General features: G+C 58.4%; 1 protein-coding gene across 2 annotated transcripts in view; it reads right to left on the minus strand.

Moving 5' to 3' along the window:
- Window positions 1–9006: 9006 nt before the first annotated feature.
- The window catches only part of AGAP3 (ArfGAP with GTPase domain, ankyrin repeat and PH domain 3), a 156424-nt gene continuing 139458 nt past the window's right edge, over window positions 9007–25972 (minus strand). For both annotated transcript variants that reach the window (XM_075492083.1, XM_075492085.1), the window contains exons 14-18: window positions 13176–13330; window positions 12569–12659; window positions 11996–12218; window positions 10638–10893; window positions 9007–10340 (exon numbers count right to left, since the gene is read on the minus strand). In XM_075492083.1, coding sequence (XP_075348198.1) covers window positions 10113–10340; window positions 10638–10893; window positions 11996–12218; window positions 12569–12659; window positions 13176–13330 — 953 coding nt within the window. In that variant the 3' untranslated portion in view covers window positions 9007–10112. The remainder of the gene's footprint in view (window positions 10341–10637; window positions 10894–11995; window positions 12219–12568; window positions 12660–13175; window positions 13331–25972) is intronic.

Here is a 25972-nt window from a genome sequence, read left to right on the forward strand (position 1 = left end):
CTCCTCTGTACATGTCCCTTATTTATTCCGTGTAAACTCTGTACATACGGCAGCGTGTCCGTCTGTCCGTACCGCGGGGAGCGCGGGCCGCCTGGCCCCCGCGGGCCCCGGCTGCCAGCCGCGCCGGGCCGGGGCCGGGGCCGGGGCCGCGCTGCCCGCGGGCGCCCGCCCATGTATAGCTGTGATTTCAATAAATTATTTTCTATGGAGCGAGGCGACGTGCTTCCGCGGTGCTGCCCGCCCGGACACGCTGCAGAGACGGGCGGCCGCGGCCAGCAGCACCCCGCGGCCCTCGGCCCGGCAGGAGCAGAGGCAGGGGCTGGGGCAGAGGCGGGGCAGGGGCAGGGGCAGGGGCAGCGGGCGGCGGCGCCGACCCCGAGGGGCGGCCGCGGAGGCCGGGGAGGGCGTGCGACCGGGGACGGCGGGGGGCTCCGAGGCTCGCCCGCCCCTCGGCCGGTGCCGGTACCGGGGCCCGCGGACCCGGCGGCTGTGCGGGGAGCAGCGGGGGCCTTGCGGTCTCCATCGGGCCCGGTCCGGTGCCGGTGCTGGGAGGGGGTAGAGAAGGGGAGGGGCTGGGAAGCGCCCGGGAGCATCCCCGGGTCCGCCTTCCCGCCGGCGGAGAGGTGCGCGGGCCGGGGCTGGGGCCGGGGCCGGGGCCGGGGCCGGGACTGGGCGTGGGGCCGGGGCCGTCTGTCCTCGTCCCCCGCAGCCCCTGCCGCCAAAGCCTGCCCGAGGCCAGCAGCGCTCCCCCGGGGTGGGAGGGACGTGTGCGCTGCCCCCGGACTCCCGACACGGCATCCCTGGTGCCCCAGGCCCTGGGGCAGGAGCGACCCTCCCCCGAGATCCACTCCACACGATGGCAGATTGCCACCCTTCCTGCAGGCAAAGCCCTGCCCGTCCCACGGGCCTCGTGCCAGGACCTGGCCTTTGCTGGCCGTGGGGTGAGAAGTCCATGCCCATAGCCCCCTTGGCCCCTGCCCGATGCAGGCAGGGTGCCTGCCTGCTGTCCCCAGGGCTGCCCCGCTGCCCTGTGCCAGCTCTACAGATGCTCAGTCCCACATGCCACCAACATATCTGAGGCCCAGTGATGCAATGCCCTCCAGCTCTTCAGGACTGCACTGCCTGCTAGAAGAGTCTTGAAGCCTTTCCTCCTCACTCATCCCTGAGAAGCACACTCCAGCCCATGGGCAACGAACGGGGGAAATCCTCCTGCAGCTCAGGTGCCTGTTGTGGCTTAACCCCGGCCAGCAACTAAGCCCCACCCAGTCCCTCGCTCACTCCCCACCCACCCCGGTGGGATGGGGGAGAGAATCAGAAGAGTAAAAGTGCAAAAACTCGTAGGTTGAAATAAAGACAGTTTAATAGGTAAAACAAAAGCTGTGCACGCAAGCAAAGCAAAGTAAGGAATTCATTCACTCCTTCTCATCGGCAGGCAGGTGTTCAGCCATCTCCAGGAAAGCAGGGCTTCATCACGCGTAATGGTTACTTGGGAAGACAAATGCCATCACTCCAAATGTACCCCCTTTCCTTCTTTTTCCCCCAGCTTTGTATGCTGAGCATGACATCATATGGTCTGGAATATCCCTTTGGTCAGCTGGGGTCAGCTGTCCCGGCTGTGTCCCCTCCCAGCTTCTTGTGCACCCCCAGCCTACTCACTGGAGGGGTGGTGTGAGAAGCAGAAAAGGCCTTGACTCTGTGTCAGCACTGCTCAGCAATAATGAAAACATCCCTGTGTTATCAACACTGTTTCCAGCACAAATCCAAAACACAGCCCCATACTAGCCACTGTGAAGAAAATTAACTCTAGCCCAGCCACAACCAGCACAGTGCCTTATGGCTGCTGAATCCTGGGGCAGTGCTGGCTGCCAGGGCTGCCTGTCTGACGGCTGGGCTGAGGGGAAGGTAAGGGTCTTGCCCTTCCTTGAAAACCTCAGCCTGTCTCACCAGTACCAGCTGCTGCTTCTCTTACCACGCTGCTGAGGCTCCGTGGCAGTGAGCAGGGCCAGGGCAGACCAGGCACTGCTGGCACTGACACTGTGTCTCCTTGCCTTAGCCTGGAGCAGCTGCTGGGTCTCACTGCACTGATGTAGGAGAGGGGTTTCAGACTTCCTGAGCAGGGGCTCTCACATCCAGGCCAGCCAGACTGGAATAGTCTGCTCTTGAAAGCTGTTGCATGAGATGCTGCTTCTGAAGCCAGGGGGGTATCTCAGATGACGGAGCCCAACCCCAGAACCTGATGAAGATCCAGTTTTTTGCATGGGGCACAGCTGCATGCACAGTCCTTAGTGAACAGTGCAGAAGACCCTGTGATTCCACTGCTAATTAGGTGTCCAGCCATGAAAGCCTCTGTCTCTGGTTTGATGAACATCAGCCAGCCCAGCCCATGGGGCAAGGGAGCTCATGCATCTGTGCTGTAGTAGCAACACACACTGCAATCCCACCGGAGGTTACTGGACAGGGAGAAGGCTCTCTTCAAGGATGTGGGACATGGTGCTGCTGGGATGCCAATTGCTCTTAGGTTTGATATGGAGTTGGGTCACACAGGGTCCAGTTAGCCATTGGCACCCTTCCCTGGGAGACACAGCTTATGTGTCTGGAGTGGGCAACATCCCTGACAGCCAGAGCCAGCTTCACCTTCCTGGGTGCCCTCCCTTGATGCCACAGCAAGTGCTGGCCCATCTCCATGCTGCCAAGGGCCCACCTCCATGGCCCTTCCCTCTTTGGCAGGTGCATTGTCTTAATCTGGAGTGTGGACCCGGTGCTCAGCCTGAACAGCTGACTCCTCCTGCAGAGCCCTGTAGCCTCAGAGCACTGGTGGGTGGCTCTCCCTGCCCTGCAGCTGCTGGCTCCAGCTGGCCTGAGTGGGGACAGCCACAGCTTAGAGCAGAGCAACCATTAGGACAAAGCTGTGCTCCTGCATGTCCCAGGTGGATGCTTCTTTCCACGGAGATGTTTGTGGCAGGTCCCGAGACAGGATCCTTTCATGACCTGGGTTTCTCAGCACCTGCTGGGGCAGCAGAGCACAGCTGGCTTCCTGCAGCCACAGCAGGACAGTTTCTGTCTCTATCCTCTGCACCACCTCGAAAGGAGAAAGTGTCCTTAGGAACTGCCTGGCCTGGTGTTGCTCACAGCATCCCCAGTGTGGGCTTGGCCTGCTCAGGCAGCAACATCTGCTGGCATTCACTCTGGATCAGAGGAGGTAAATGTCCTCTGGCAGCTGACCCCAGCTGCCCTGCCCTCAGGGGAGCTGGCAGTTCCCTTCAGTATACAGTGGTAGAGCTGCCTGCACCTGAGAACAACAGTTCAGGTATTCCCTGCTTCTCTCTCCATGGGTCTGGGTTGGTCTGAAGCAGAGAATGGTAACTTATCTGTGCTATGTGGCTGCAGAAGGGGATGACATGCAATTTGCAGCAATAGCTCCCGCACATGAACTGATGCCTGTACATCTGGGCCGGGGGGGGGGGGAGGGGGGAGCAGGGATTGTGCAGCAATAAGCAGTGCTCTTTCACTATAAATGTGTCCACACGAGGGGTCTGTGCTACTGCAACCTAGCACAGCAGTACAAGATTAAACACAGCACTCTGAAAAATGTCCACAGCTCCAGGGTTGGGGAGGTGACATTGAAAGGAGTTAAATTTTATTTTAGAACCCCCTTATTCTCACTTGGCATTTCTAGCTGACACTGTGGTTTGGTACGTCCTGCCCCAGTGACAGCATGAGTTTATTGCATTCTTAACCCATCACACCCTCCCTGCTGTGCATGCCATTGCCAACCTGAACTCTGTGTGCAAAGCACCCCCCAGAACTGGAGCTTTCAGCTTCTTAGAAGTTATTTGGGTTTTGGCTTTTTTTGTTGTTGAGTTAGTTCAGTCCCAAAGCCAGTAGACAATGCAACCCTACAAACAGTCGTGTTAATATAACTGCAAGTGCTGCGGAGAGGTGCAGCTCAGTCTGGTGCTGATGGAGGTGACAGACTCACTGCTGTCACCAGGGGTGTTGGAGAGAGCTGCAGAATAGCAGAGTGCTCCTTGCACCGTGCAGAACAGAGCTCCCCTGTGAACCTTGCGCAATGCAATGAGTCTGATGCCTCCTGCGCAGCACAGAGCAAAGTGCTGCACCACACCAGTGAATGGCACTGCACAAAGTGGCTACAGCACCTCCCCAAATAGAAGAGCTGCTGGGGCAGAGGGTGCAGCATGCCCCACAAGCTGGAGCTATAGGTGCTACATCATTTAGACTGGAGGGGGTGGGAGGAGAGTAACAATGAAAAACTGGGCAGTAAAGACAGACCCTGGCATGACACAGCCATGCAGATGGGAAGGGACCTCAGGAGGTCTCTGGTTCAACACCTGCTCAAAGCTGGTCCGTTAGATGCTGAGGAACTTGTCCAGCTGCCTTCAAGTATCTTCAAGGATGCTGATCCCACCTCTTCGGGCCCCTGTTCCTGTGTCTGACCACCTTCCTAGTATGTGTTTTCATTTTATCTAGTTGGAATTTCCCATGTACCACCTTCTGTCTGTTGCCTTGTGTCCTGGCGTAGGAACGGGGGGGGGGGGGGGGGGGGGTGTGTGACTCTCATGTGGATACGCAAATGTGCACAAATGCACACACTTGTGTACATTTGTGTACACACACAGATAGTAAAAGGTAGATACAGATGTAGACACACAGAGATATGTATATACATGGACATGCATTTATTTATACATATGTGTTTATACATGTATACACACACATACATATAAACAAGACTTATTTTGCCCTCATGAAGACAGTTTCATCATTTACAAGGGAATTCTCTCTACCCAGACCTGCCCACTCATTTACTTGGGAAATGGTTCTTAAAGAACTAGGAAAGGAGTAGTGATTGCATCCCACGGGGTATTTATTCACTCAGTGGTCCCCTCTCAGGAAAAGGTTTTCAGTGCCACAAAGCTGGTTCATAGCATTCTCTAACAATGGGCTTGTATGAAGATCTGATAGGCCACAACGTGGTACTGGTGCTACTGCTGCTCATTAGTCAGCCTCTCCAGGACTTGCTTGGATGCGTAGGTGATCTGCTAGTGGCTCACAGAGCAGTTCCCCAGGAGGTCACACTGGGCTTTTTTTTCCAAAGCCGGTGTGCAGCAGGGGCTGTGATGGGCCCTCTGATCCCAGTACGAGCAGAGTGAGGCAGGGCAGAGGAACGCTGCACTGTGCTGTGCTGCCCTGTGGGGGAATCCGTGCTGCTGTGGGTTGTCTTTAGGAAGCAGCTCAACATACTCCTGGCCTTGGTCAGGAGTGCCTGGCTGAGGTCTGGGGACATGGCTGGCACCGCATGTTCCCACCCTGAAACAAGGGTGCACAGCCCTGTGTGAGGGCCAGTGCTCAAAGGAGCACACCCTTTGAGGCAAACTGTACTCTGCAACATGGGTGACATCACTGCAGGAATCCTGCAATGCAATGAACCTATAACCTGGTGGGGAGAAATTGGCTCTGAGTGCACATGGGCAGGAGACGAACAATCTCCCTTCCCACCGACATGGCATCTGGGAAGGGTCACAAGCTCCCCCTGACCACCTCCAATTCCTTTACAGCCAGTTCCACAACAGCACAGAGTTCAGGGTGCAGCTGCAGAGGGGATTCAGTAGCTAGTCTGGTCATGATGGCCTCAGCAGCAGAGTGCAAACTCCTGGTGGGTGCATCTTTGGTGTCAAAGGAAAATGACCCAAGTCCTGAAAGAAGTTGTCAAGGACATGCTGGAATTGGGGGTTGGCAGGAGAGAGAGACTGTAGCTACACTCTGCTGTGGGGCTGCTCACTCAGGTTCTGGGCGAGTTATGAGGCACTTCGCACAACTGCAGTGCTCGATGATCTCTAGCTAGCCAGGACTGCTGAATCCCTTCCCAAGGAGTCTCACTCAACTGCCTGTGCTGGACCTTGCACGGCCTACCAGCTTGTGCCAGTGTCCTCGGCTGCCAGGCTGGTTTCCTTCAGAGGGCTTTGCGAGGACCTGTGCTGCATCTCTGTGCCACAGGCAGGCCAGATACTGGGGCTGAATGGGCATAGGGTGCAGATGCTGTAGTGGAGCATATTGGTGATGTATTTTGGTAAGCACAGGCCAAGGGAGCTGGGACATTGTGTCACACCTCTGCCCTCTCTTTCAAAGAGGCAGGGCTGATTGGAAACACCAAAGTGCACAGCAATAGCATGATCTCTGCTCTGGCCATCTCTTGTGAAAGAACCTCTGTATGTACCCAGTGCGTGGCTCCAGCTGCCTCGGGGCTGAGTAGTACTGCCCCTTGCAATGGCTGCTGCCCACCTACGTACCTCCCCCTCCCCGCCCTCCCAGAGGCTGTGCCAGCTCAGCTAGGGCTGCGAGAGGGCCTATGTTGCTTTGTCTGTGAGTTGCACCCCATGGGGCTTGCCCTGGTGTGGTCTGCTGTGCCCAGGCTCTCTGGGACGGCTGGTTTCCAGTCTAGGGCTGCACGCCCTGGATGTGCTGATGGCGTGAGTCTGCATCCGTTGCTCCTGCCCTGCAGTACCTACACCCTGCTGCAGCCACTGCTTCAGCTCAGTGGCATGAGTAGTGCTGGCTGGCTGTGGCAGGGTCCTTATGGTGCTGCCAAGGAGCTGGTGTAGTCATCGCTGCTGCTGGGGGCTGCATTGCTCAGGGACAGCCCCACTGTGCTACTGCCCTGGCACACTTCTGTGGCATACAGAGCAGCGTGGAGGATCTGCCTGTGCCCTCCCTGGCACCAGCCTAAACACAGCAGCTTCTGCCTCAGCCTGTCCTGGCCTGGGACAATGTGAAGCCATGCAGGCCACCTTGGCGCTGAGATGTGCTTGAACAGTGGAATAACGCCAGGCTGAGGCAAGGCAGGGCAGGACCAGAGTGCTGCTGCTGGGGCCTGGCCCCACTGCTGGATGGGGGCACACTATTTTTTCTTAACGGGGACACTGTTGTTCAGCACAAACGCCTTCCTGCTGGGGACAGGAACAGCGTGCTGCAGCCAGGAGGCTGCCCATGGCAAGCACAGGCCCTTGCACTGAGGCAGCACATTGGTATGGGGTGGCAGTGCGGCCTCCCTTAAGGAAACCAGGGCCACTGCGGTGCCAGCAGCCCAGGATGACCTTGCCTGCCTGCTCATGAGCTGGAGAAAAGGGTGTTTGTCTTGGGTCTACGGGGCCATGTCAGAGCACGTGGGGAAGCTGCTGGCGCTCCCTTCCCCTGGGCGCAAGCAGAGGGGCAGCCCCTGGATCCCCTGCACCCGTTTGCAAGATGCAGGCACCAGCAGGCACCATGCAGGCACCGGGTCTGTCTCCATGAGGCTGTGCACTGGCAGCGGTGCCACCACCAGCAGGACCTGGCCAGGGCTGCGGCTGCGCCGAGGCGGAGGCTGCGCACCCCCACAGGCACCGCGTGGCCCAGGAGGGGCTGCTCAGGGCTGGGTGGCCCCAGGGCCGTCCTCACGCGGCCCCTATTGGCACAGCCGCTGCTCCCAGCCGCGACCCCAGGGCTGACCCTGAAGGCAGAGTGCGGGGGCAGGCGAAGGGTTTGGCTGGAGACCCTGGCCCGGGGCTGGCTCTGGAGCCGGGTCCAGGCTGTGCCCCAGGCCAGGGGCGCCCCGGAGGGTCAGGGCAGGGCTGGGATGGGAAGGGAGGCGCTGGGGCTGGGCTGGGCGGGATCCCGCGCAGGAGATGATGTATGGGCAGATGTATCAGATCGCACAAGATAAACAAGCAGTGAATTTCATCAGGGCCCATCATGGCTTTAATTTGGCTGCCTAATGAGTCAGATCCAGCCGCGCAGATAAAAGTTGTCAGAGCCGCAGCCCTAATGAATTTCTTGCCACTTGTAATCAAGGCAGCTTGTCTGAGGGGGATGATTAATGGGCCCCAGAGGAGCTGCCGTCCCTTGGCTTCCATTCCTGCTAATGCAGTCGCCAGGAAATTAACCAAACCCAGCACCGGGCTGGGGCCGAGGCCGGGGCCGGCGCGGGGGCACCGATGTGCACCGTGCAGGAGAGGGGACGGGGAATGAGGGGCAGACACGGGCGCAGGCAGGCAGGGCTGGGACCGGACAGGTTCCACGATACTGGCACACGCAGCTGGCACACAGAGGTGAGTTAAGGGGCTGGTGAAAGGGCTGGGGCCACCATCTGCAGCCACCAGTGTGGCAGTCCTCTGCCATGGGAGGGGCACGGGGAGGAGGCAAGAGGGGTCTGGAGGGGACTGCTGAGGGCTGCCTGTGGCAGGTGGGGTGCCGAGCGGAGAGCAGGGTGTCTCGGCGACTCCCTTCCTTACAGCGCCACGACTCAGGCTTGGGGACCCAGACCTGTGCCCAGTGCAGTGCCAGGCCTGGACCCAGGCACAGCAAGGGGGACGCTGGAGCCCCAGTCACTTGTGGTGTGGCCTTGGGTGCAGCCAGTAGAGAACCAGCAGCACTGGGGCCTTGCGCTGCCAAAAGCTGCGGGAAGCATGTGGGGTCAGGGATGGCAGAGCAGAGACCCATGGCTCCCTTCGCTGCCCAGGGGGCTGTCTACACCTTAGGACCAGATGACCCCCAGTCTTCTGCAGCCATCTTTTTGCCATAGCAAACCACCCAGGGTCCTTGCTCACCGAGACAGCCCACCATTCCCTGCCCATCTCTGCCCGCCCCCCAGCTTCAATCTCACTCTATCGTGCACAGGGACCAGCTGGCCCCAGCACTTCTGACCCAGCATGTCTCCTGCCCAGCACACCCCCCTGCTATGCCCACCTCTGATCCCACCAGAGCAGTGCATCCCTCTGGGGCCGTATCCCTGCACTGTCCCACAGCGCCCGGGGCTGACACATCTCCCCTCGTCCCAGCGCTCTGCCATGTCCACCACAGGGCCCAGTTCAGTGCAGGACTCCCGAGATGGAGGAGAAAGGGCTGAATGCTTGTCAGTCTGGGATGGAAACCCACCAGACCCTGCAGAGTGGGCAAGAAGCAGACTGGAGGCTGCACTGGAGGCCCAAAAGGCAGCACACAGAAAAGCTGGGCTGGCAGGGGGTGGGTTGCTTTATTGGCCTTTATCTCCTTGGCTGCAGATAACACACACAGGGCAACTCATGGCAAAGAAACAGTATATACAGAGTGTCCATATAAATATTTCCAATGTACATTTTATACACAAGTGACAGAGACGTTCCACAGCAGCGTCCAAAGCCTTGGGGTTCTGGAGCTCAGCTGCAGGCTTGGCCCAAAACCAAAGGGAGACATTCCTCTCCTTCTTCCTCTTGCTCAGCCGGAGACCAGCCCCACCTGGGCAGCAGCGGGAGCCAGTGGGGATGCTCTGATGGAGACACTGTGTATGGCTTTGGGGCTTGAACCTGGAAGGACAGTGACTCTACAGACAGACAGACACAGCTGGGGATCCTGGGGTGACCGTCCTCTTCCCCCTCTAGGTCACCAGGGAGGCGGGAGGGGCCTTTGTCCAGGGGCTGCATGGGAGAGAAGCTCCCTTTGCATCAGCACGTGGGGAGCAGTACCAGTGAGGGGATCCCTCCCTGCACTGGCTAGAAGCAGAGGAGCACAGGGGTCCAGTGGAGAAACACGCACCTCCTGCTGCCCCCCACCTCCCCACTGCACCAGGGGTGCACAGCAAGGCCGACACGGGAGGGAGGGCAGGAGGGAAGTGCCCAAAGTGCCCTACTGTTTGGGAGAGCGGGTGCAGCGATCGCCCTCCCCAGTACCAGCTGTGCAGGGGAGGGCCACACACCTGAACTGCCTCCAGCCCCTGCATTATCTACATGTGTGTGTGGTGGGGGACACAAAGGAACTGCCTCTCCTCTTCCTGTACCGGTCATGAGAACGGGGTGTACTGGAGCCCCCAATCCCAGTGACTAGGAGAGAGCCCCTCCACAAGCTGACAGCACTGGGTCTGCACAGCATACCCCCTCCTAGCTGCATGGGGAGACTCCACAGGAACCGGTGCAGAGGAGCAGGCTGCTGGCTCCCCGGCCTCCTCCCAGCCAGAACAGGGGTCGCGGTGGGGGGCGAGCACAGTGGGTGGCCCAGCTGTGCTGCTCTCAGACCCGCTCCTGTGGCCCTGGTCCTCCGGCAGGGCTGGAAGGCGGCCATGTGGTGAGCAGAGGGCCCGTGAGGAGCTAGACAGCGCTGGGGCTGGAGCCGAGCTCAGCTGGCGCCACGGTGCAGGCATTGTTGTTGGCGTTGGTGTTGCGGCGAGGCAGGCTGGGGGTCAGCGTGGTGACGGCACTGTCACTGGGGCATCCGTGCTGCAGCAGGATGTCAACGCACTCCTGGCTGCCGGCTTGCCGGGCGTAGGCCAGCGGGGTCAGGCCCCGAGCATCCCGGCTCTTCACATCCACCCCGTACTGTGCAGGAGAGAAAGTAGCTCGTCAGTGGCACCCAGGTGCCATAAGGCCCCATGGGCACGGGGCTGGCACAGCAAGAGCACCAGCAGAGGCAAAGGGGCTCTGTGGCACTGCGGTGGGCAGGGAGAGGGAGATGGGAGGGTGGGCAGGCAGTGCCAGCGGGTACGTGGGGGAACCTGTAGGAGGGGGATGGACGAGGGGCGTCCCAAGACCTGGGAGCTGCAGTGGAGCTGCAGTGGAGAAGCACCAGGACAGGGCCAGAAGCGCCATGGTGGAGGCTGTGGGGTCCTGCCTTACCCAGATGAGCAGCTGCGTGAAGACTACATTGGCCATGGCGCAGGAGAGATGCAGTGCTGTGCGCCCATCTCCATCCCCGTAGGTCTCATTCACTTCCTCCTTGGTGCCGTGGGCCAGGAGCGTCACCACGAGGCGCAGGTCATCCTCTACCACAGCCCGCAGCAGCTGCTGCCCCAGCGGGATGTCCGATTGGGGCAGCGGAGCCAGGAAGAGCTTCTGCTCGTACTTGGCCCGGATCCAGCGTTCCTTCTCCTCCCTGCCAGACGGGACACTGTCACAGGTGGGCCAACCTGCCTGGGCCCCATATGCAAAGGGGCATGCGTACCAGCGCTGCCGCCCTGAACACACCCCATGTTAGCAGTGTGTGTTTGTCACACACAGACCCCCCCTTGCATAGCCCCTGCTGCAGACAGCTCCCCTGCTGTGCCCCCCGCGCACATGGCTGTCACTGGGGCTCTGTCACACTGCTCCGGACCCATGCCCAACACACACTTGCCTCACTGCACCTCCTTATAGCTCCCTAGGTACACTGTGTGCTTACGTCCATGCATGTACAGTAGCAGCGTCCCACGCCCAGACCCCACACGTGTCACTGTGCAAAGGGACACCTGCACCTCCATGCTAGTGCCCCTGCACACCCTCCTGCACGCCTATTACGTGGCAGTGCGGGGACCATCTCTGTCCCATGCTTGTGTGTGGGCCATGGCCAGCGGCAAGAAAAGGTTAGCGGCTGCACACGACAGCCCAGTGCCACGGGAGGCACGTTATCACTGCTGCTGTCTCGCCTGGTGCAAACAAAGGCTGCGGCAGCGTCCATCCCGCCTGGGGCTGCGGGGCCAGGCGGATCGATGTGTGCCGTGCCGCCGCTATCTGCTGCCATTCTATCCATCTGCATCTGGCGGGCGGCCATCAATGCCCCGCACGGAGCATGCTCACTCCCGCCGCCCCCTGACCCGCTCTTATCCGTTGATAAGCCACAGAATGGGCTCTTGTTGGGATGAGTGACAGGAGAGTCGCTCCGATAGGGACAGACAAGGGCCTGAAAGGGACGCACCCTTGAGACCTGAACAACGTTGCCAAGCCGTTGCTGTTAACCCCTTCTGCTTTGCAGCCAGCCATGGCTCCAGCAGTCACCGCATGGCCATGGCCAGCCATGAAGCCCTGCTGGCCCACCAGGATGGTGGGAGAGGGTCTCCAGTGCCTGAAGAGCAGGCAGGACCCCGGACACTGGAGTACCTTGAGGATTCCTGCCCACCTCTCTGTTTGGCTGGCTGGTGGCTCCCAACCTCCTGTGGTGCCCTCAAGCCTCCTAGTGTGGTTGTCTGAGAAGCATCTCTGCAGTCCCCCATCTCCCTTACCGACTGCTTTCAGGGGTGGGCTTGGGGTAGCCTTCCACTGCTCCTTCCCAGACAGCGTTGGCCAGGGCATTGCCGATGGCCGTCATGACCATGAGAAGCTCGCTAGGCCAGTCGTCCAGGTCCAAGGAGCGCACACGGGACAGGTGGGTGCCCAGGTTGCGATGGATCCCGGAGCACTCAATGCACATGAGGGAGCCCAGGTTCAGACTTGCCCAGTCCGGATCTGAGGACAGCAAGATCAGTGGGGGAGAGTTAATGCCAGCATGGACTCACCAGCCTGTCTCCTATAACCCAGGAGACCCCTATTTGCAGGCATCTGCCCACCAGCTCCCTTCCAAGCCCAGTGCTCCAGCAGCACAGAGAGGCAAGGACCCCAGGCTGGTCAGTAAGGGGTCATGGACCAGCATGGCAGGTGGGTCAGCCCTCCATCCCTGAAGAACGGGTCCACTGCAGGGGAGGATGAGGCAGCCCCACAGAGTAGGTCCCTTTGGGGTAAGAGAGGAGGTGGCAGGGGTGGAGTTCCCCTGCCCTCCCTGGGTGAGCAGCCCCACCTCCCAGTGCAGCATTTCTTACTCGGTGCATCGCAGTCCACGCAGAAGCTGTTCCCACGTGCGGTGCGGACGGCCTGCATGGCCTGTGCATCGCTCTGGCTGCCCAGCCGAGCCTGAAACAAAATGCACAGGAACCCTGTTTACTCAAGGCCAACTGCCCTGCCACGTGTCATCTCATCACCACCCCAAGAGCCCATCGGGGAGCCGCCAGCACCTCGCTCCAGCAGGCACCGGACAGGCTCTGCTGCAGGAGGGGTGTCCAGTGTGGGGGCTCAGAGAACAGCGTCCGGAGGGAACACCCGATTTGTAGCCAGGTGTGTGCTGGGGGAGCAAAAAGGCAGAGCTGCCCAAGGAGGGAGTGGACAGCACAGGATCCAGCCCTGCTGAGATGCAGAGAGCTCCATGGGGCTGGAGCCAGGCTGGGGAGAGGACAGGGAGCTCAGAGAGGTGACAGGAAAGCTGGTGGGGAGCAGCACAGTCCCAGGGACGGGATTCAACCCTGACTGGGAGCAGAGGGATCAGTACAGGATCCAGCCTGGACAGAGAGGGAAGCCTGGGACAGGGATGGATGCAGCAAAGCAGATGCCAGAGAGGAGGAAACAAAGCAGAATGCAGCCGAGGCTTCTTACCTTATTTTTGCTGCTCTCACAGCCTTGCAGGCTGGCAAGGATCTGGCTCTCAATGGCCTGGACCCAAAGCTCTCGCTCCTCTGACGTTGAGGCCTCAAAGAGCCATGTCTGGCCCGTCAGGGACACGATAATGAACTCAAATGGCTCATCTGGTTCTGGAAAAGAAAGGTATGCCATGACATGGGTCAGGGAAGGGAAGGGAAGGGAAGGGAAGGGAAGGGAAGGGAAGGGAAGGGAAGGGTCAGGGAAGGGGGGTCTGCCAGCCTCCCAGGGTGTGAGCACACAGACAGATCCCTGCGGGCCACCGCTGCGCCCACACATGGGCAGGACTGCTGGCAGCAGTGGTCCCCAGGAGGCTGGGACAGGGAAATGCAGGCAGAGAGTGCCTGCAGGGAGGAACCAGAGCTCTGCACCAGCCTGTCCCTCCTGCTGCTCGCACAGCTCCCTGCATGCCAGCTCCACCAGTGTGGGCTTGCCCTTTCTTCCACATACAAACATCTGCAGCATCGTTCCCCAACCATCCCGGGCTGGGAAACCCAGGAGGCTGCGTCACTGGCCTCCTGGAAGCTGCTTGCGCCCTGCTCTCCATGCCCTGCATGTCCCACGCTTGGAGAAAGCTGCTGACCTCTTGAGCAGTGGGATCAGCTGCTCCACAGAGCTGGTGCCCCCAAACAGCCCCATCACCCCCCAGGAGCCCACAGAGCACTTGGTGCCTGCTGATGAGTGGCTTTAAAGGGACAGAGTCCTGCACGCTGAATCGGGAGGTGCAAGGAAGGCCCTTGCGGTGGGCTCAAAGGCAGCTCTTCACAGTCCTGTGCATTGAGAAGGGGCATCATCACCAGCTGAGGAGCACAGCAGAGCGGGGATCCCGCTCGGGAAGCCCTCAGTGCCTGGGTGCTCCACAGACCCACATGACAGGGCACAGCTGCTGTTTTCCCATAGAGAAGCACTAAGTCACAGAGACCAGGGCAGGAGCTATGAAGAGGGAAGAGTGATGCCATTCTTGGCTCTGGCACCTCTCAGTGTCCTGCCAGGCAGGTGGCCTCTGGCTCCCAAACCTGGGATGCTGGTGGCCATGGGGGTCCCTGGAAGCTGGCCAAGCAGAGCTGCTTCCATGAGGCACATGGACAGCAGCAGGGAGGGCAGCAGAGACGGCAGCAGGGAGGGCAGCAGAGACGGCAGCAGGGAGGGCAGCAGGGACGGCAGCAGGGAGGGCAGCAGGGATGTGTGCAGGGCAAAGTGCCCAGGAGGGCAGGGCCAGGCGACCTGCTCCTCAGGCACCTCTGCACGGCACTGGCATCTGCGCCCCGCAAGCAACCCCAGAAGATACAGCCTCAATATTAAAGCACTTCTCTGGCTGTGAAACACATGGGGACAAATTCCTGACTTTCTGTCTTCAGGGAAGATAGTTTTGGTGAGTGTCGTGGTTTAGCCCCAGCCGGCAACTGAGCACCATGCAGTCGCTCGCTCACTCCCCCTCGGTGGGATGGGGGAGAGAATCGGAAGAGCAAAAGTAAAAAAACTTGAGGGTTGAGATAAAAACAGTTTAATAAGGAAAGCAAAAGCCGCGCACGCAAGCAAAGCAAAGCAAGGAATTCATTCGCTACTTCCCATGGTCAGGCAGGTGTTCAGCCATCTCCAAGAAAGCAGGGCTCCATCACGCGTAATGGTTACTTGGGAAGACAAACGCCATCACTCCAATGTCCCCCCTTCCTTCTTCTTCCCCAGCTTTATATACTGAGCATGACGTCATGTGGTATGGAATAGCCCTTTGGTCAGTTTGGATCAACTATCCTGGCTGTGTCCCCTCCCAGCTTCTTCTGCACCTGGCAGAGCACAAGAAGCTGAAAAGTCCTTGACCAGTGCAGCAACAACCAAAACATCTCTGTATTATCAACACTGTCTTCAGCACAAATCCAAAACATAGCCCCATACCAGCCACTACGAAGAAAATTAACTCTGTCTCAGCTGAAACCAGGACAGTGAGCCCCAAGTGTCGCTAAGACCGCCCGGCACTTAGAGGCTGGGTACAAATGGAAGCGTTAGCATTCCTACAAATGCAGGCCACCTGGTGGGTTTCCAGGGAGGGTGCCAGAGCACAGGCACTTCTGCAGTGGGTGGCAGAGCCAGCAGCAGAGATGGGGGACAGTGAAAACATGTGAAAGCACCTCAGGCCCCCTGGGCCTAAGAAAATGGCCCCAAAACAACGAAGAGCCTGCCAAAAAGCAAGGCTTAAAATGTTGTCTCCCCCTCCGGCTGCTGCTCTGATTGCTGTAACGCCCTCCCAGTCCGGGCTGCTGGGGCTGGGCTCTGCCCTGCCAGCCCATGCCACGGGCTGTGCTGAGCGGGCGCATGGGCCTCAGATTTACATGGGGTGCCCTGTCTCAGCTTTGCACCCAAGCACCAGCATTTACCTTTTATTGCCAACTTCAGTAGTTAGTGCAGTAAATGACTTAACTAAGCGGGGCCTGAATGGAATGACTAATAAACGTTATGTCACAGCACACGCTTCAGCTCATAGCAAAATGATTTGTAATTACCTAATTAGCGTTATGCAAATAACACCCTCATCTCCATAATGTGCCTTCCCAGCTCTCTATTAAAAGCAGGGAGTCAACTGCACAGCTCCAGAGACAGTAAGGAGGCTGAGGGGCCCAGCCCGGTCCACAGCAAGGTAGAGCTGTGCTGGCCTTCAGCCTGGCAGGGTCTGTGCCTGCCGGGGCAGACGCGGGGAGATGAGCAGAGGGGCTCTGGAGGGGATCCTCTCCTCTGCCTGACTCCCCCGGCAAGCTGCGGCCAGAGCAGTCTCTTACTGCGGAGGGAACAGCAGGAGGGCAACGACTGAGGAACGTGCGGCAGCCCGCAGCACCCCAGCAGAGCTAATGAACGGGTGCAGAGGCCACCAGCCGGGTCCTACCAAGGGCACAGCCAACCTCAGCTGCTGCTGGGCCACCTGGCACCGGCTGAGCAAGGCTGTGTCCACAAACACTCTCAGAAAATGGGTGCAGCCACGGGAAGTCTCCTTGAGGAAAGACGGCTCTGATGGGGGTGGCGAGAGAGCACAGCCCTTCCTCTCTTGCAAGTGCTCTTTCCAGGCTCTCGCTTCCTTCAGAGGCACCACCACCTGCATTAACAAGTACCGGGCACAGCACCCAACTCTCGTATCTCTTTCCATCACGCACAGCTGCCTACCCCAGAACAACCTGAGGGTAAAATGCCGCTCCTGCTACTGTGCCATGGTGGAGAGTGTCATGCTACTCACACAGCAGGCTCAGGATCTTGCATTTCATGGGGGTTAAAAGCGTGAGTGACATCTGGTTGGAAAGATGCCCGCCCTTTGCCATTGCCGAGAGCACTCCATGGTGTGTCCTGCACAGATCCCCGCAGCAACCATGGGGGCTTGGAGATTATCAGCACTGATGAAATGGACTGGTGCAGGAATGCAAGGCTTGGTCTCCACACCAGCAGACCGAACGTCAGCAGACAGAGTCAAATGACTCCAGGATGAAGGGCTGTCCAGGTGAAGTGCCATCCAGGTGAAGCGCCAACTGGCTTGCCTTTCCCAGATAGGAAGGGGAGGTTGTTTCACTCATTTCACCCTAGAATCAGCCTGGGACTCTTCCTCTGGGGAAAGATGTCTGCAACTGCCTTTCTCCTGCTGGGAATGAGAAACTCTGGGGCACCAGGAGGAGGACAAGACTGCAGGGTGCTGGCAGTCAGTCACGCTGCTGGACTCTTCCCCTCTCTGTGCTGCACTTGCCTAACTGGGACATCAAGCTTGCCCAGCACTTTGCTCTTTCCTTCAGCACTCAGCCACAGAAGAGGCCCCACAGTCCCTGCTCTGGGGAGCTCCCTGCAGGCAGTGTGCCTCCTACCCTAAGGACGTTTGCTGTGGAGGCTCCAAGGACACCAAATGCCAGCTCAAAAACAAGAGTCTTGGAAAATACACAGCTGGTAACTTCTGAATACTGGGAGAAGAAATAACCAGACAATAGCCAGTATAATAGCCACTGCCTCCTTGGCTAGCTAGCACCATCCTCTTTGTGAGCACTGCCATACCCTGAACATGGGCAGGGAGCATCCAACCACTGATGGCAGCCAGCAGTTAGGTGATACAGGAACCTACTACCATGGCACTCAGCTGGATGTCCCCAGCCCCTGCTCAGCTCCAGCCCACTCCTGAGCCAGCAGCTGCCCCCACCTCTTCCACTGTCCCAACCTGTGACTGGGATCTGCAGTCCAGGGACTTGAGCGCTCCAGCTGTTCTTAGAGATGGTTCCTTCTACCTCTGCAGGAGGCTACAAGAGAGCAAGGATCAGGACCCTGACAGCTGCAGGCTCAATTGCTGCCCAGGGCAAAACATGAATAGCCAGGAAGGAAAGAGTGGCATTTCTTCCTGGGGGGCAGTGACTGCCCAGGTGCTCGAGGGAGTGTTTGCAGTTCCCAGATCTTGGATCAGGCTACACTGTTGGAGCAGCGACCAACAAAGCCACTCCTGGAACACCCCAATTTATCAGAATGGGCCCTATTCTTCTTAAATCTCTCCCATCCTTGGTCTGAGCCACCTGCAGCTGCTGTCAGTGTGTTGCAGAGCCCAGGCCAGCTGCTTGGACCTAGGAAGTACTGGATGCACTTCAAGTGCTCACTGCTGCCGAGCCACTTCTGCTGCCACTGGAACAGCAGCAAGCACGTCGGCACAGTCCCCGGGACACGGTGAGGATTCCTGCCACAGGCTCACACGACTCCATCATCCTTGTTCCTTTCTCTCGCTTGCTCAGTACCTCCCCACCAAACATGCAAGCAGGAATCCCAGCCCAAGCCTTCCTGTACCAGTACGCTTCCCAGCAGAGACGAGGCGGCAAATGCCTGCCCTGCAGCGCCTGCTTGCCCCAAGGCTCCCACATGGGGCTCGCTGCTGCTCTTCTGAGGCATGGCCCCTCTGCCTCAGGTGCTGCGCTGGGGTGGGGGGGTACCGTGTGTCTCCCAGTCCTCTGCTCAGGACCCTCACAGAGGAGGGGCAGGCTGCTGCTGCCGGGGTCCCTGCTGGGCTGCCCACACCCGACCATGGGCAAACAGCAAGATTTCTGGGGCTCCAACCCCACTCGGACAGACTTTCCCACCGCCACAGCTCAGGGGCATCCTGGAGCCCTGGGGCTGCCCGGTCCAAGCCCCGGCAGCGGTCCCAGTCAGACCAAAGCCCCAGCACTGGTTTCACAAGCCGCAGGACTTCCATTCCCCTTCCTCCTTTGTGCCTCACGGATTCCAGCTTTACTCTGAACAAAGGGCCTGTTGCTCTCAGCAGAGCCCGGGAAGAGCTAACAAAGGACAACAGCTTTTCTTCCACACTAAGGCTTCTTTCGCAAGCAAAATTACTACCTCTCTTTCCCTGCAGCAACACAGGACTGCACTGCAGGGCCAGACCTCTTTGGAGGCTTGAGCGCGGGCATGGCTATGGCAGGAGAGCGGGGAGCTGCAGGATCACACTCTCGGATTCACACGCAGGGCTTGGCAGAGCTGGGAAGGGAATCGAGGACTCAGCAGCTTCAAACGGCGTGCAGACCCAGCTTCTTGGATGGTCTGGGACGAGTTCCTGAGCTCTCTGGGGGGCCCATGTAAGTTGAATCAGACTCAAGTCATAGCTTTAGGGAAAGTATGGGGCTTTCTCAGATTTTTCTGGGGAGAGGCACAGATTTCTGATGTGGCAGGGGCATTTCTGGCCAGATGAAAGGGTAGCACACAAAGCAGATGACACAGGCAGAAGGATTCAGACTACCTCTGTTGAAGCAGAGTTGGCAGAACGCCCTTCCCTGCACCATGCACAGGGCAGAGGCTCCTTCCCGGTGGCCAGGGTGGCCAGAAGAGCCCCAGATCTTGCCAGCTCGGACTCGACAGGGCTAAGGTCCCGGAGGAAGCCGCTCCTACAGGAGTTGGGAGCCCTTTCCAGCCGCCTCAGGGTAGAGGGGCTATCCCAGGGCCAGAAGGCAGAGCCCGTCTCCCTGGCCCTGCGTCTGCCTGCAGGCGTGCTGGTGGGAGTCCATTACGCCAGCTCCATTAGAATTAGTGGGCAGTGGAAATGAACGCGCTTGTCTCTCTCTCTCTTGATGATTTTTTGATGATGTTTTAAAGACTGAGCTCCGTGAAGAGTTGCTGAGCAGAGTTCGGTGCGAGCCAGCTCTGCTAATGGGTGTTAACCCCATGACCCAGCTCCAACGCCGCCCAGCAATGAGTGCTCCAAATGAGAGCAAAATTAGCGAGGGCACTGCACAGTGGCCAGGACCGTGCAGCTCTCAGACCCGACCAGCAACTGAGTCACCAAGCTGAGTGGGCTTGAGGACTTCTGCAGCAACCGCAGCGAGGTGATCAGCCCTTGTGGAGTTACCCTTCATCAGCCTGCTGTGCTAGAGAGGGGGAAGCCAGCAGCCCCCACCGCCAACAAGCCAGCCTTGGGAGGAAGCATCTCCTCAGGGCCAGCAGATGAGCACCACAGGACTGGGAAGAAATGGGGAAACTGAGACATCCTGCACGCCCTGCCAGGAACCAGCACAAAGTGAAAGGAAGAGGGTAAGGGAAGAGCCCCACCAAGAAGCCAGGGTGGGACAGAGCTCTGCTGCCCAAAGGTGCCCTAGAGCTGAGATGCCCAGCAGACTGGTGGATGTGTCACTGTCACCTGCGGAAGCAGCAGGCAATGCTGAAGAGGAAAAGCAGCACGGGGAGAAAGGGAAGCAGTGGCGTCCCAGGAGTGTTGCCCTTACAGCTTCTACCAAGGCTCTTCTCTCTGCTCTCGGTGGGAGGAAGCACAGCTTTGAGCAGAATTGGTGTGTCTGGGTGGCTAAAAACACCTTAGTTTCAGCACACGGCTGGGCGCAGGGATCTGTCCTGCTCTGTGAAGGGCTCAGACTACACACCGTATCAACACAGAAGAGCCCAGCCCAGCCCAGAGACCCCAGTGCAGGGACCTCAACGTGGAGTCAAGGGAGTGGCACTTCCCACCTCGTTCCCCATGGACACCCTGCTTCTCCCTGGGGTGCGGGATGAAACCCCAGGCCAGTGTGCCTCCCTGGGGAGCTGCAGTGGGACAGGCTGGCCACATCCCTCACATGTACCCAGGGTGCCCCCCACATAGGGTTGGGGCAGCACCCTCAGAGCACAAGCAGCAATATGGGGTGTGCTGCTTCCCTATCCCTCAGCATCAGGACACAAAGCACCTCTGCAGGGAGGACACAGAAGATCGAGCGATGGCCCTCTAGTCACAGCAGGAGATGCGGCGCAATGCTCCTCACCCAGCGTGGCAGGATTGTGCTTCTCCCAGCACTCAGGATGCAGGGCTGCAATTCTCTCCCCGCACAAGGCACTGGATAGAGCTCCCCCACACCAGCCCACAAGACACAGGGCAGCACTTCCCACCCCAGTAGGCTGGACAGGAGGGAGCTCAGCACAGGGGACGGGTGGGAACGCTTCCATGCCAGCACACCAGACACGGAGAGCCCTCCATGCCAGCCGGCTCCCCAGCTGGCTCCTTCCCTGAGCAGATGGGACGCCGGCCCCTGCCCTGCATGCAGGACAGTGCGGAACACCTCCCCCTGCATCCCAGCAGGTCCAGGAAGGAGGAGCAGGATCCCACTCAACATGAGCAAAATGAGAAGCAGAGCTCACACTGAGCCATGCCCTGCTCTTGAAGCAGAAGGCTCCTCTTTCACCTCCACTCTCCCCCAGCTCCCAGTCACATCCAGTCTCTCCCTTCACACTGCCCTTCTACTCCCACCCTTTCTCCCACTTGGAGCTGGTGTAGCAGAGGTGCCTCTGGATGCCCTGGTGAGTGGGTGGTCACACAGGGAGGAGATGGGGGGGACACTTCCAGTGTGTGGGGTGCATGGCAGGGAACCAAGGGCTGGTCCTGCCTTTGGTGTGGGGAGTCCCAGGCCCACAGCTCCGCTCTCTTGCTGCCAAGTCCGTGAAGAATGTCCAGGAGCAGGGCAGCCAGCAGGCCCCCCAGCCTTGGGATGCTTGTTTGCAAGCTGCCACTGTACCACATCATTATGAGGTGTTTGGGATATCAACAAATTAGCAGGCGTCTGGGAAGAGAAGGATGCAGCACCATTCGTAAATGTCAGCTCGCTGCCTCCTCATTTTGCAGATCATTAAACCCAATATTCCTAACCTGTATTAGTGCAATGGGGACAGGCCCCCTCCACAGCGACAAGCCGCCAGGAGAGCCACAGCAAGAACATTGCTACGGAGACCCCCCAGCGCCTTCTGTCCCAGTGCCCCCAGACCCCGGAGTGCCCCAAGCTGAGCCGGCACGCTCCCACCGCCCCCGTGCCGCCTGCCCTGCCCACGGGGACACGCTGGGCTCTGTGCAGCGACACCAGCAGAGATGGGCACGCTCAGCTGTACAACAGAGGGCACGCTGTGGGGCACCAAATGTGCGCGTGCGTGCGTGCATGTGTGGGGAAGGACAGCAAAGGCAGTTGAGCCTGTGTCAGGAAGAGAAGGTGCTCCTGAGGGACGCTGCAGGGTACACTGTGATGTGCAGAGCAGGTCACCACAAGGGACCAGGAGTGTCATTTCGGGGGGAGTGGCGGATGCTATATGGGGTGCAGTGTGTGCACACAGCGCAGTGGGGCCAGGAGGCAGCAGAAGGGCCGTGAGGGGTGCGTGCGTGCACTGGGGGCAGGGGGGTCACGCTGCGGGCACAGGAGGGAGGGCACGGACAGCGTGGGCTTCATGGTGCACGTGGAGTCTCGCTGCAAGACGCACCAGGGGGGTTATGGGTGTGCACACGAGGGTCTCTCAGACGGGCAATACGGAGCTGTACAAGGTCCCCCCAGGAACCACAGGACAAGGGGGTGTGGAGCTGATGGAGATGGGGGATTGGCCGTGGCGTGGCGATGCCCAGGCACAGGCTGCTTTCCTCCCGCCAGGATGCAGCAGGGAGCACGTGGGGTCTGTAATGAGCGGGAGTGACTTGTTAACACTGAATTAAGAGCCTTGGCGGAAGGGAGCGCACGGGTGACACAAGCTGCATGGGGCAGGCAGGAGCTGAGCAATAGCAGCTGGAATCCCCAGCAATCTGGTAAGCGCAGCTCAGCCCTGCACTCCCAGCTCGCTGAGATCGGCCTCCGACAGCCCCTGACAGTTGGTATTAATCACGCACATCGCCCCAACACAACTCTTTACTGGCCATCAATTTCCCGTGGGTTTTAAAACTAAAAAACAAAGACAAAACCGCGTCGTTTGGCCGCCACTGAGAAGCACATTAAGGGGCTGTCAGCTTCTCGCCATGCACCCTGCATCACTCTTTAAGCACATGAGAAGTTCATTATCCCTGGAGCTCTGGCAGCCATGGGGATGCTGGCGTAGGGAGCGTCGCAAAGGTGCTTCTGCCGTCAGACATGCCTGGTGGCTCCCCGGGACCCTCCCAGCTGCCCGGAACAGGAGCCAGAGGTCCCGGGCACGGAGGCGGCAGGGCTGCAGTGGGGGCTTTTCTGTAGCAGGACGGGGCGCTCCTGGCCGCAGCACTTTGCTGGGCTTTGATCTCGAGCAGGCTTTCCTGAGGGTCCCTGCAGGCTGATGCTGCAACCCCACTGCAGTGACGAGCTCTTCCCCGGGGCTGCTTCGACGTCCCCTGACAGCCTGACACCACGTTTGCCAGCCTGTGGGTGCTCCCTGACAGCCTGAGCCACACTCTCCGGTTTGGTGACATCCCCGGCAGCCCAATACCACGCTTGCCATAGTTTGCTGATGCTCCCTAGCAACCTGACACTGCGCTCTCTTTAACATGCGACCATGTAAAAAAGCAACAGCTCGTTTGATTTATGATACTTCAGAACAACTAAGATTCAATTGCTCTGCACGTCCCTGGCTCTGATTACCTCCTAAATGAGATAAACTGATGGCAATTTATCCCCAGACCTCACCAACTTTCCCAGGATGCTAACCTTAGACGCTTGTGCCCTGCACACGCAGGCATGAGGCTGGGCACATCCGAAGGCAGCCTGGCCACAGCCCAAGCATGTCTGCTCCTCCGCACTCCCCTGCTGCCCTGCCTGGGAGATGCTGCAACGGAGAGCTGAGCCTGACACCATGCCTGGCCCAACACGCCTACTCGAGGTCTCCTGGCAGGAGGCTTTGAGGGGGTCCCAGCAGCGATGCTCCCCACACTGGCATGGCCGCGCCGGCGTGAGCTCATGGAGAGGCTGTCCCCCACGCTCCTCCCAAGATGGCGTACCCTCCGCAGCGGGATGAGCACCACAAGGGACGGCAGCTCTACCACAGAGCGCAGCAGCCCTGCTCTCTGCACCGTGATTTCTACACTTGCACCATGTTGACTATGCGAAAGCAAAAAGCTTAGATTATCCTGCTGTGAAAAAAACTGCTGTAACTGTTCAAAAGCAGCTAAAAAAGATTCAGAGAAGAATCAGACATACTTATGGACACCAGTCCATGACGTAAGTCATCAGTCATGCCCATGACGTGGGGCAATGCTCAGCCCTGGGTTCACAGCTGGAACCAATCGCTGACCATTAAGACATCAGGATGGGACCTCACATAGAGGCTCATTATCTCTTATTTGCTTGCGGCCAGTTTCCACCTCTAACGCAGACTGCTAGGCAGGACAGTGACCTGGGTGTGACTCCAGTCCAGCACTTGCCCCGAGTGCCTAGGAAGCAGACAACCCAAGCATCAGTCCCAGAGTCACTCCTCTGCATCTGCCCTGGGCTGCCTGCTCCTGGTGATGAGCCGCCACGGTGCCCTGAGCTGCACCGGCTCTGGGAAGCAGTCCTAGTGCTGGAGGCAGGAGAGAGACAAAACGAGTCGCCCAAGGAGGATGACACAGGCAGGGAGACCCAGTGCCAATCAGATGTACGGCAGGCAGGGGATCGTCTGCCTGAAAAGGAGCGTGTGATTCAGCTCTGCAATTTGTACCGAGCACAGAGATGCACAAGGACCCTTTCCAGAAACAGATGTCCCCCGCTCCTCAAAATGGGATATACAGCTGTTTGCTACTGAAACATCAGACTGGCTACAGCAGGACCAAGCTGTGAACCTCTGAGTGCGTGCTGCCTCCACACAGCAGCAGTGGCTGGCTCCTGCAGGCACGGAGCATGGTGCCGCTGGCAAGGGTGCTGCCCGCAGCCCCTCCGGACCCGCAGCACGCACAGCCTGGCCTCCCCAGGAGGTGCTGATACAGGGTGACCCGTGAGGATGACAGAACTGGCCCAGCCTTTGGAAGCCCAATTTTGCAGTCAGCTCAGTTTTCTAATACAGTAAATTACATAAAAAATAAATACAAGTAAGTTTTTGAAAAGCCAACCAAAAAGCCAGAAAACCCACCGTACAATACCCCATGTGGAAGACATTCTGACCCAGCGTGTGGCTGGGAGCAGCAGGTTCTTGTCATCTCTGCCTGACAACAGCGTCAAGCCAGTGGATACTGCACCCATTTACCGACTGAGGAAGGACACAGGGCAAGACTGGATTCAAGCTGGAGACACAGAGGTCGGATTGCTCATGTGACTCCAGATCACGGATGCCCCTCTCCTCTGCCGTGCCCCTCCTGCCTCTGCCGTGCTCTCCTAACTCCTCACAGTGGTCTCCTCACTGCTCCCTTCCCACTGCCGCACTGGAGCAGGCTAAGCAGCCCGCTGCCACGTGTCCCAGCAGCGGCGGTACGGTGGATCACTGGGGAGGTATTTTTCCTGCTCTCGGTTCTGGTGCCAGAGGCTTCTGGCAGCAGGAGGAGCAACTGTGTGCAAGGTCTGTGCAGTGACAAATGAAGTTTGGTAACTGACACTTCACCGGCAAATGAAGTTCCATGTTGATAAATGCAAAGTAATGCACATTGTATGAAAAAATTACATTACTCCAACACCTGACAGGGCTCTAAATTAACTGTATCAACCCAAGACAGGGCCTGGATATCACTGCAGATAGCACAAGACCTCTACCCAGCACAGCTCCATGGTCAAGGACCAGGGCAGGGAATATCAGAAAATATTCTGATGCCCTCGTACACATCACGTGGCACCACATCATCACTGATGTGCAGCCTTGGTCACTCCACCTTCCAAGGACACGGCCAAACAGGAAAAGAGAGCAAGTGAGTACGTGTCTGTAAAACACTCCCTATGAAATGACAGAAAAACTGGGATGGCTCAAACATTCATGGACTGGGCATCCAAGGAGGAGGGTGACAATCATCTGGTCTGCCCACCTGGATGCAGAGGTCAGGGAATTCTGCCAGGGGCCGGATCACACTTGTCTTGCAGAAAAGTAACTTATTTAATTTTAAGACTTTGAGCAGTGGCTAGTCCACATTACTGCTTCATGAAAGTGTTCCCACATTTAATTACCTTTTCTACTAAGAAATTGTATTCAATTTTGTGTAACTTGAGATCCCAGCCTCTGCACCTTCTCACGCCCCCGTCAGCTATGCTGAACAGCCTTGCAGGACCAGACTTCCTTCTCTGTAAGTACTGAAAACGTCAGTCCTTTGCTTCTCAGTCTTCATTCTGGTAAACTGAATACCTTAATGTCCACATCATAAATACGTTCATCAGACCCAAGTCAGTTTTGGGACCTTCTTTACAACTCTCTGTAGTATTTCCACACTCTCTTGGAGTATTATTTACAGGATGGGACACAGTACTTTAGCACACGCTTTCTTAGTCTCACGTGTAGGTGCAAAGTCATTCTAATCTTTGGTATCCCACTTTTCAGACGTATAAATACATGTCTTTCTTTTTGCCAAAGCACTGGACTGAGAACTGCAAACAGAGAGCTGATGTGGGAAAGGG

This window comes from Mycteria americana, chromosome 2 (assembly GCF_035582795.1).
Source record: "Mycteria americana isolate JAX WOST 10 ecotype Jacksonville Zoo and Gardens chromosome 2, USCA_MyAme_1.0, whole genome shotgun sequence".
In the NCBI taxonomy this organism is placed as follows: Eukaryota; Metazoa; Chordata; class Aves; order Ciconiiformes; family Ciconiidae; genus Mycteria; species Mycteria americana.